Source organism: Chanodichthys erythropterus, chromosome 2 (genome assembly GCF_024489055.1).
Source record: "Chanodichthys erythropterus isolate Z2021 chromosome 2, ASM2448905v1, whole genome shotgun sequence".
NCBI classification, from domain to species: Eukaryota; Metazoa; Chordata; class Actinopteri; order Cypriniformes; family Xenocyprididae; genus Chanodichthys; species Chanodichthys erythropterus.
The window spans coordinates 9,922,575-9,933,946 of record NC_090222.1 but is presented as its reverse complement, the minus strand read 5'-3'; the positions used below and the strand labels follow the sequence as shown (position 1 = coordinate 9,933,946).

Sequence of the window (11,372 nt, the reverse complement as noted above, 5' to 3'; positions counted from 1 at the left end):
CATCATGCCACCTGGGATGCGACATGGTCTCCGCCCTCGCACTCTAACTCTTCCCGAACGTACCACAGGAGACTGATTATCAACTTGACGACAATATTGCAGCGCCTGAAAAACAAAATTTGGGACATCTATGGTTGAAAGTGAATCAAACAGGGCCGGGCCATGTTGTCCGAAAAGCCCCCGGTAGCATCGACTAAGGACATTCATTCCCAGAACACCTGGGACCCGCGTACACAAGCCACCAGGAGGATCCCGTACAACAAACACGCCACATCCTGTAATCACTTGACCACACAGTTCAATGCTCAACTCCATGTAACCAATATAAGGGATTAAAAGACCATTAGCGGCTCTAAGCTGCAACCATTGGCACGATTTAAGTCGACCCCCCCCCCCCCCCCCATGGTTCAAAATGTTCCCGAAAACAACTCTCAGTAATCGTTATTACCATGGAGCCAGTATCCACCAAACAGGGCACTCGAACTCCGCCAATTACAACAACAAGGTGTGGGCATGATGACATTAAATGCGACATATTTGAAACGTTTGAGCCAGTTACCTCCCCACCCGTGCTATGGCCCTGAAGCACGGTGGGGGCTAGTTTTCCGACGTTGCTAATGGACCAGGCTGTCTATCTCCAGCTCTTGACGGGACAGGGAGAGAGGGAAGCTGAGGGCGAGATGGGACATGTTCCTCGTCACAATCTCGGGCAAAATGACCAGGCTTTTGACACCTTCTACAGATAACTGGTCCCTGTCGGGAAGATTGACACCGCAACGAGGGAGCCTGTAAACAAACAAAACTTTGTGTAAGTTTAGTCAACTGTGCTTGCTGGCTTTTAAGTATATCCCTCAACTCTGCCAATTCCGAATTACCAGATGGCCTACTCACCCTAACCAATGGGTCCCCGTGCACCCCGTATTGTATCCCATGAGCTGATGGAACAGAATGACTTCGGGCCCTTGTGCTTCCTGGCATACCCTCCCTCTCCCATCTAAGGGCTTCACTACACACCTCCAACAAAGTTAACGTAGGTTGACGACTTATAAACTGCTTTAATTCTCGACGGAGGGCGCCATCAAAAACATGTTCAATGAATTGGTCCCGTAGTAAAACATGTGAATTTGGCATACCATGAGGTGATCGTTGTTTTACCTGCTCAAGGAGACCCATCAGGACAAGGGAGAACTCTAACAGGCTCTCGCCGTCCTGTTGTTTTCTCGAGGAAAAGGCCTTCTGCAAAGAAACATATGACTGCGAGCAACCATACAATTCCCGCAAAGCTGAAATAATTTTGTCTGGGTCTTTACGCTCTACCTCTGGGCGGTACTTAATCTCTTCCCTTGCCTCCCCTTCTAAATGGTCAAATAAATAAAACGCCTTATCGGTATCAGAAAGGTGACGGGCACGCATACAAGCCTGGGCCTCCTCAACCCACTCCTCAATACTGAGGCCGACCCTGACATTAAATTTGGGACACTTCCTGTCTCGAGGTACAAAAACAAATCGTTCTGGTCTAGCAAACTCAACATTACCGGGTTGTGATGGAACGGAAGGCCCAGGAGCAGGAGCAGGAGCAGATGAGTCACTGGGACCTGGGGGCACAACCTGACGCAACCTCTCATTGTCTGCTCTTAACTGAACAATCATCTCCCTTAATTCTTGTAACTCCTCTTCCATACTGTAACTACAGAAGCACTTACCAATGAAAGAAGAAACATAGGCCCACAATAAGGGCTGGGTTTAATACAAGACGTGCACTGCTGTTCTGCTGCCACTCCTCACCAAGGAAAAAGGTCAATCCTGCAATACTCAAAAGACAAAAGAATAAAGAAAAACAAAAAAAACAAAACAAAAAAACCCAACAACTGTATGTACACCCACGTCTCTGTCAAATGTGGTATCCTGCCAACTATGCCAATGTGTGGCGTGGCCGTAAATGGCAAGAATTGACACTAATGCACAACTCGAATGAGATAAAGCAGACTACGCCACCCCGTGTCTATAAACGGGAACATTTATACCCAAAATAGGACACATAGGTTCGTTACCACTCAACACAAGAGACGTGGATATAAATACAAAATGTTTTTATTTCCAATAATTATTAAAATGTCATGAACTGTTGACCAAACAAAAAGAAAAGGAAAAAGAAAATAAACTTTCAGGCTGAGGCTTACCAGTAGGGCGGCTAGCTGAACAGTGAGTATCCTAAGACACCCCACGCACCCAAATATGCTCCACACAAACACTCACGCTCACACTCGCACCACACACTAAGTGAGGGAGATGCAGTTGTCAAATGGCAAAATCTGAGAGAAACACCACCACCACAGGGCCAAGACAGCTAGCTTCCCTCACTGGGGGCCTTCAGCTCCTGAAATAACAAAAAAAAAGAAAGTAAATAACAGCACAATTAATCCAACCCACATTCAATCCCGCAACTTGCATTGGAATAAGTTCAAACCATAAAGGAGACCAATGGACAGTTTACTGGCTACAGGAGTCAGACAGGGAGTTATAAACATTCACTCGGTTAGCACCAAAGGCTCATGAACCTGGACATGCCATGAAGCAGTAAGCGTGTAAAGAAAAACAAACAGAACCAAAAAGGACAAAAACTAGAACAATACAATTGAAAAAAAAAAGCAAATAATCCAACTTCAAAATAAATCACATGGAAGACACAAAAAAACTATTAAATAAAACAAAGCTAGAAGGGCTTCAGTACCAGCACAAATCAAACAAACAAAACACATAAGTCTTCCAGGTACGAGATTTTCCCGATTTTGCTACGCCATCCCTAGGAAGAGCGCAGATCAAAACAAACAAAGAAACAAACAAAACCAACAGGCTGCTGGTGGCAATATAAACACCAGTGAGGCTGAACGTGCACCGTTAACGGTACCACTTTTAGCGACGGCTAAAGTTAGCCATCCTTCACCTTAACCACCAGCATAAGAAACAAAACAAAAACAGAATCAACAGTAAAGGATCAAATACAATGGTCACACAGTCATAAAAATAGCAGCAGAACAAACAGTGCAGTCTTCTCGTCGACGTTGGAGCAATTGCCCTGCAGTCCACCGTGACGAAATGCTCACGAGCAGTTACCCCACTAAAATAGACCAAAATGAATAAAATTAGCTGAAGACACCACCCCAATAATGCTCAAGGGACTAGATATACATACCCAGAAGTAGATCGCTAAATATACGGGTTCAGTTACTCACAGCTTTATCCGTAATTGGACTGCAAATATGCAGGCGTTCCAAGCATACACAAACTGCAATATGACCAAAGCACGTTACCACGATTCACAATATAACAAACGTTACATTGAAATGACATACCTGGAGTGAAAGACAGCCTGTGCCCAACAGCAACGTCGTACCAATCCTGACCATAACAAATATACACACTTAGATAGTGCATAGACACTAGAAGCAACGTTAGCCAAACCACTAGATACATACCTCCCGCAGAGCTGCACGCGCATACACCCACACACAACGATTGCACGATGCGCACCCAGGTGACAGACTACGCTTTAAATATACCCAGAACAACAGCCACTAGGCTGTTGCACCTGTCATTCAGGTGACAACCACATTCAATAGGGCGGTACCTAGACTGCCCCACTACACAGGCATGCATGTATTTGTTGACATGGTTTTAAAGCTATTGTTATCCGATTTGTTGGCCTTAAAACGTCTTAAAATGCACATATGTACACCAGGGAAATCTAAATTTTCTCTGGGAGCATGCCACCGGCCGTACCCCCCCTAGGAAACTACATTTTCTGACCTCGGTAATTAAGACCCGGCGTGCACCCGGCTTATATTCTTGAAATCTGAAGTAAACGTGCATTTCTCCAAATGTGCGCACATTTGGACTAAAGGTTTGTGTGTATGCACTGTGATCAAAAATAAATGGGACCAAACACGATTTAATTTTTGTGTCTCGTTATTCAATTAATAACTACTGATTGATTTCGCAATTCTATCAGAAATGAAGAATTATTAGTGTCATTGCAGTGGTGCAAATATCTAAGCTATCTAATACTTCAAATCTCAAGGTTAAATCAGAAGATTTTTTTGTAAAAATGTTTATGTAATGGCTGCGAAAAATAGTATATAGCACCGCTGTGGTTTTTAACAAATAAAAAAAAAAAAAAAAAACTTTTCAAAACACCCCACCATCCTCTGTTTATTTTTATTTTTATTTTTTTCACAAATGGCACTCTGCCTATAATAAGTGTTTATTTTCAGACTATTTTAGTCCAGCGGGTTGCCGCCGCTGTGGAGTAGCACAGGAGCTGGGTGACTCGTCCATAGTCATAAACGGAGAGAAGTAGCGCCGGTTATAATGTTCTTCCGCAAGACGCATGCACTTACTTTGTTCAATGACCGATCCAGTGTACCGCCGGCGGTACACTGGATGATAAACGGTTATACGTCTTGGACAGCGATATTGAGAAAACATTAAGCTGAACATGTCACATATCTTCGGAAAGCTGAGATTCTTGTGATTCGAACGATGTAAACCATTTTAAGATACAATCAACACAGCAAAAACAATCGGTGTCTTTGTCAGACCACCGACCAACAAAATATTTACGCAAAACTGAGCGAACTCACCATATGAAGCTTCCTCAAAGTGCACTGATCCATAACATTCCAATAAAAACGGTGTAGTTACTCTGTAAAGTGTCTAGGCTATCCAATTCAGTGAAATATTTAGTCAATAATACGTGTTTATGTCAATAAACATCCATGGAGCAGAGTAGTATCATTTCACGTTAGCCGGCAATGCTATTATAGCTATTACACTTTCTTCTTCTTCTTCTTCTTCTGGAGTTAATGGCGGTTGGCAGACCAACTTAAATGGTGCATTCCCGCCACCTACTGGATAGGAGTGTGGAGCGCATAATGGTTGGGAAGTTTGAAACAATAATTAAAAAAAAAAAAAAAAATTGTTACAACTGTATCCTAAATTCTATCGATCAATCTTGTTTGTTTTAAGAAAATAATTAACTCATGAAATATCCTAGACTGTTTTGAATAATTTCCTAACAGAACTTGAAGAGACAAATTATTTATACCAAAAGATCTTAAAACTTGAATTAATTTACATCTTGCTCCTTCATATGCATCACACTCTATAAGAACATGCTCTACTGATTCTGCTTTACCACATTTATCACAATTTCCATTTTCATGTTTTCCCATTTTATACAGACCCTGATTTAATGAACAATGTCCAAGACGCATTCTTGACATTAAAACATCTTCTTTCCTGTTGCCAAATTTTCTTCTTTCTAGCCCTACTTTCTCTTGAATATGATAAAAGTGTCTACCTTTTATTCCACTATCCCACTCCTTCTGCCATTTCTTTCTTATTTCATTTGCAATTAACCCTTTTACTTCTGCTTTACTCATTGATACTTTAATGTCAATTTGTGCATGTTTCAAAGCCTGTTTAGCCAGATGGTCTGCTTCCTCATTTCCTTCCACACCCACATGTGATGGAACCCACAAGAAATTTACCATAATTCCAGATTGTCTTATTCTGAATAGACTCTGCATCACTTCCAATATCATATCTTGCCTCGCTATTGATATTCCACTTAAAAGGCTATTTAAAACTGAAAGGGAGTCTGTACAAATTACTATTCTAGTTGGCTGTACTTCTTCTATCCACTGGAGTGCTAAAAATATTGCAATTATCTCTGTAGTAAAAACAGATACATGATCTGATATTCTTTTAGATATTTTAACATTGAATAGGGGAATATAGACTGCAGATGCTGTTGTTCCAAATTCAGGATCTTTAGAGCCATCCGTATATATTTGTAATATGTTATAATATGATTGTTCAATGTATTTCTGCACTGCTATATTTGTTAACATAACTCTTTCTTCATCCTTAAATACAACTGAATGTCAACTACTGGCATAGGGAAAAACCAAGGAGGAATTGCTGAAGTTGCCACAGAAGGAGCAATATTGATGTCACTAATTCCCATATTCTGTGCCTCCTCATTAGCAGTCCATCCAAAACTTAACAGTTTTTTACACTCATACTCCCAGCAATCCTTCAGAACTTTCTTAACTGGATGACTATCCAAGTGTCCCTTTACATTAATCCAGTATCTCATCTTTAATTTGAGCCTTCGAATTTCTTGAGGCATTTCACCCATCTCTACTTGTACTGCTGTTATTGGAGAAGATCTTATTGCTCCACAACATATTCGCATAGCTTGTGATTGAATAGCCTCGATCTTTAACAGTTGTGATTTAGATGCAGAACTATACACCATACTGCCATAATCAATATTTGCTCTTATTAGAGCACAATAAATCCTTTTAAGAGATTGACGACAAGCTCCCCATTCAACTCCTGACAAACATCTCATTACATTTATTGCTTTTTTACCTTTGTCTACCAACTTCTGAATATGAACTCTAAAATTCAATTTTGAATCCATCCACATTCCCAAAAATCTGATTACTGACACCTGCTCCAATTGCTGACCATACATTTTAATATTCATTATTGGACTGATTTTTCTTTTTGTAAAACAGATCACCTGAGTTTTTGCTATAGAGAAACGGAAGCCCCATTCATTAGCCCAACTTTCTACTTTTTCAACAGCTTTCTGCATACACTTCTCCACATGTCCCACATTTCGGCCCCTTTTCCACAGCGCCCCGTCATCTGCATACAAAGACCTTCCTATCCCCATGTCTATCTGATTAAAAATATCATTAATCATTAGATTAAACAGAATAGGACTGCTAACACTTCCTTGAGGTGTTCCATTCTCTATTTGATATATCTGAGACAATTCAGACCCCACCCTAACTTGTATAGTTCTTTTAAACAAGAAATTCTTGATCCAATTATACATTCTTCCTTTTATTTCCATTCTTTCTAATTTTATTAAAAGTCCCTCTTTCCACATCACGTCGTAAGCTTTTTCAACATCGAAAAATGCTCCTACTAACACTTCCTTGTTTACTTGAGCCTTTCTAATTTCAGCTTCCAAACATATCACAGAGTCCATTGTGTTTCGCCCTTTCCGGAAACCACTTTGATATGGTGAAAAAAGTTTTTTCTTCTCAATGATATATACCAATCTGCTCATTACCATACGTTCCATAAGTTTGCAAAGGTTTGAAGTTAATGCAATGGGCCTGTAATTATTTGGTTGACTATGCTCCTTACCTGGTTTTGCGATTGGCACTATAACACCATGCTTCCAGTCAGCTGGTAACTTCCCTGACTCCCACACCTTATTAAAGAAACTTAAAATTATACTTAATGATGTCTCTGAAAGATGTTTTACCATCTCATAACAGATATCATCTCTTCCTGGTGAAGTTTGTTTAACCCCTGCAAGTGCTTTCTTCAGCTCATACAGAGTAAACTCTGAATCTAAAGTACATCCAGATGGTCTTTTTTCTTCCAATAGTTGAGGGTTCTTACTCAAGATATGTTCCCTATACCTTCTCATATCATCTGACAAATTTGAGCTACTGTGCACTTTAGTAAATGTTTCTGCTAGAACCTCCGCTTTTTCGCTGTCTGATATTACTAATTTATCATTATATACTAAGACAGGAATGTTGCTATTTCTTTGCTTTCCTCCCATTTTCCTTATCATACTCCAAACTTTATTAATTTCAATATCTTCCCCAATATTGCTGCAAAATTCCCTCCAATAATTTCTCTTAGATGTTCGTATTACTCTCCTCACTACAGCCTGTGCTTTTTTATAATTAATAAAATCATTATAATTAAATGATCTTCTTACTCTCTTAAGTGCTTTATTACTTTTACTAATGGCCTCACTGCACTCCTCATTCCACCATGGGACGGCTTTCTTCCTCATACCAGCCTTCTTCTTACCTATTACTTCTTTAGCAGTGCTTTGAAGAACTTCACATATCTTATAATTAAAATCCTCTACATCTTCCATAAACTTATTAAATTCTGACATTCTGTTATGACATAACTCCTTAAATTTGTCCCATTTGGCTGATTTAAATTTCCACCTAGGCACTCTTTTTATCACAATTTCTACTATATCTAAACCAATTGTACTGCTGATGGGAAAATGATCACTACCAACTGTACTTTGGTTTAATACTTTCCAATCACATTTTCCAGCTAAACATTCAGAGACTATAGTCAAGTCTAACATTGAATATTTTCCTTGAGACAAATCAACTCTTGTATAGCTTCCGTCATTGATACACACTAATCTTCCCCAATCTAACATGTCTTCTACTATTAATCCATTATTATCTGTGTTTGTACTCCCCCATAATGTGCTGTGTGCATTAAAATCACCACACCACACCACTTTGTTACTTCCATTTCCTCCTATTTGTTCTAGCTTGTCCTTGCTTAACCTGTCACATGGATTATAAAAGTTAATTATTCTAATACTCTGTACACCTTCCCATATTTCCACCACTACAACCTCTTGCTCCCCATTTACCTCTACTTTCCTATACCCAATATTTTGTTTAATAAATGTTGCTACCCCACCACCATTTCCTTTATTCCTATCTCTTCTGATTATAGCGTATCCATGAATTAAAACATTTAATTGAGGTTTAAGCCACGTTTCTTGAACACATATAATGTCCGGACTATTTCCTTGATTTGTTATAAATTTTTTGAATTCTTGTCCATTAGCAATTAAACTTCTTGCATTCCATTGCAATATTGTTAGCACCATTATGTACCACCACATGTTTGACTGTTTTCTGCCTGACTGATTACGGTTTGCATCTTGAGCCTTTCATTTATCATATCTACTGTAACATCCTCTAACTCCAAGTACTTTTCAGCAGCTCTGATAATGATTTTAATTCTCTCTGTCCTACTTTCAGTTTGGGCGGAACAATTCACCACTTCTGCTATGAATGCCACGAATGAAACTTTATCAACAATCACTTCGTTCTCTATACTTTGCTCTTTCATCACTGTTTTTTGTCGTGATGCTGTTGTCCTTGTTTCAATTACTTTGGGTGCTTGTTTTACTTTCTTTATAGCCTCAGCGTATGTTATTCCTTCTGCCACTCTGACATTTTGTACTTTCACTGCATTCTTCCTTACTAAACATCCTCCGTATCCTGCACTGTGCTCTCCTCCACAATTACAGCATTTAGGATTAACACCTTGCCCACACTTGCCATATTCATGCTCACCTCCACACCGCGCACATCTCTGTTTTCCTTTGCAAACTGCCGCTACGTGGCCGAATTTTTGGCACTTGTAACATCTTAGCGGCGGGGGAACATATGGCCTGACATTATAGCTCACAAAACCTAAATATACTCTCTCAGGTAATTTGTTTTCATCAAAGTTTAACACTACTGAGAGGCTGTCAGTCTTTTCATTATTTCTAATGCACTTCAGCCGTCTGACATCCTTTACTGCTGCCCCAGTTATATTTCTTTTGATTTTCTCAACTGAAACATCAGTTGGAATCCCTGTAATCACACCTCTAACCCAATTCTTCTCTTCTGGGATTGAGCATACTACTTTGTGCCCGATCAATGATTTTATTCCCAGGGCCGTTTTTTGTTGTCTACAATCTTTACAAAACAACATCAATTTGCCATCCCTCAATGTCTTGATACTTTCAATCGTGCCTAATGTTTCTTTGAGTGTTTTTGTTAATTTCAAAGGGTTAATGACATTAACAGACTCAGTAGCAAACTTCAGCAATACCTTATATTCCTCTTTCCTTCTTCTTGCCTGGCAATTTCCCTTTTCACTGTCCGTTTCTGAGATTTGTCCCCAACTTTTCTTTCTTTTCCGAGTTTCTACCACTTTCCATTCATTACTTACATTGCCTCCGCTATCCGCATCCGCCATTTCATCCTCCATTTCCGGATCACTTCCGGAATCTACACTACTTCCTACCATCAGCGCTCCAGTCACAATCCAGCTGTCCGCCTACACCTGCTGCCGTAGGTCCGCCGATTCCCTATTACACTTTCAAGAGTTTAGTTTCATTTTCATTTCAAAACAAACCCCGTTTCTCTATCTTAAAATGGCCGCTGAACTTCAACCTTTGGATTGACACCTCATTTGGACCAATTGGAGCCTCTGGTCGCTGTTACTAGGCAGAAATAGCCAAAGACTACCCAGTGAGATGAAAGGTACCTCCTTCTGTTTGACTGACAGCAGAGCAAACCAGTAATGTCAGAGCTTGAAAATGACGGTCATATCTGATAGCCAATGAATTTCTGAAAACAATGATCTGCGGCTTTAGTGGGAAGTCCATAGCTTGTGCAGAGGACAGATATGCGCAAAGCTAGATTTCCAATCGCGCGTCATGCGTAATGGCGAAGCTGAAGGGGGACTGTTTGCAAAACAAGTTTGTAGAGAGTTTTAGAGGAAAACAATGTCGAATTGAACGCGGAAAACACACTTCTCACACGAAGAACGTGTGAAACAATCCACTCGGCAGCAGCAGTGATAAGTTCGTAGCATCTCTGGACAACAGGGTGGTGTTTTATCCTTTGAATGGACGGAGATGTTATGGATATGATCGACGTCACTCAAGTAAGTGTTTTATTATATTCTAAAACATATTTTACTGTTTGATGACTGTACGATGTGTTCCTGCTAACTTCTGTCGTGAGGTGCGCTCATGTTTACCATGGTACGCTCATACATTAGCCTATATGTTTACCATAGTAAAGTTATGAATGCGCTCACACACCGGTGGATATGGATCGTGTCTCTGTGTCTATATTTGTTTCTGCGTTCAGTTATGTAACATACGTCTCTGCATTCATGCATGCCCAGGTGAAAAAAAATACTATGGTAAATACTGTAGTGTTTTTGAACCGTACTATAGTAAATTGTAGTATACTGTATTTTTATATTATTTACAACACTTTTGTAATGAATACTATAGCATACTGTAGTATTGACTAAAGTGAACTGATAAACTGTAATACTGTAGTATACTTTAGTTTTTACTACAGTAAACTGTAGTGTATATTGTAGTATTATATACCCTACAGTTGTTGGGTAATTTTCTTATTACTATAGTTGTTTTATTGTCACAGCAACTGTAGAATTACCACAATAAATTAATTCAAGCACTTTACTATAGTATGGTTCAAAAACACTATAGTATTTACTATACATTTACTATAGTATTTTTTTCTCCTTTGTTGGTTTTAATTTGTGTCCATGTGTGTACTCATGCACTGATGAGTAATATATGCCAGACTTCTTTGTGTGCACGTGTTTCTGTTTATATGAGTGTGATCTTGTAAAAAACTGTAGTATAAAAAAGATGTATAAAAAAATAACTACAAAAAAATGTCTAAATT

The 11,372-nt window shown here is 39.4% G+C and overlaps 1 protein-coding gene across 2 annotated transcripts; it reads right to left on the bottom strand.

The window, feature by feature from the left end:
• Nucleotides 1-414: 414 nt before the first annotated feature.
• Nucleotides 415-9,894, bottom strand: LOC137030450 (uncharacterized). 2 transcript variants are annotated; one of them, XM_067400786.1, is made up of 2 exons: nt 9,871-9,894; nt 415-2,377 (listed from the first exon to the last, which is right to left on the bottom strand). In XM_067400786.1, the coding sequence occupies exon 2, from the start codon at nt 1,678-1,680 to the stop codon at nt 598-600; it is 1,083 nt and encodes a 360-aa protein (XP_067256887.1). In that variant the 5' UTR covers nt 1,681-2,377; nt 9,871-9,894; the 3' UTR covers nt 415-597. The 2 variants fall into 2 exon arrangements, with proteins under 2 accessions (XP_067256887.1, XP_067256878.1); XM_067400777.1 differs by having other exon boundaries at nt 9,751-9,887.
• Nucleotides 9,895-11,372: the final 1,478 nt, after the last annotated feature.

What these genes read in the sequence shown, in the direction of transcription:
- LOC137030450 (XM_067400786.1), bottom strand. Translation starts at nt 1,680, where the DNA reads ATGGAAGAGGAGTTACAAGAATTAAGGGAGATGATTGTTCAGTTAAGA.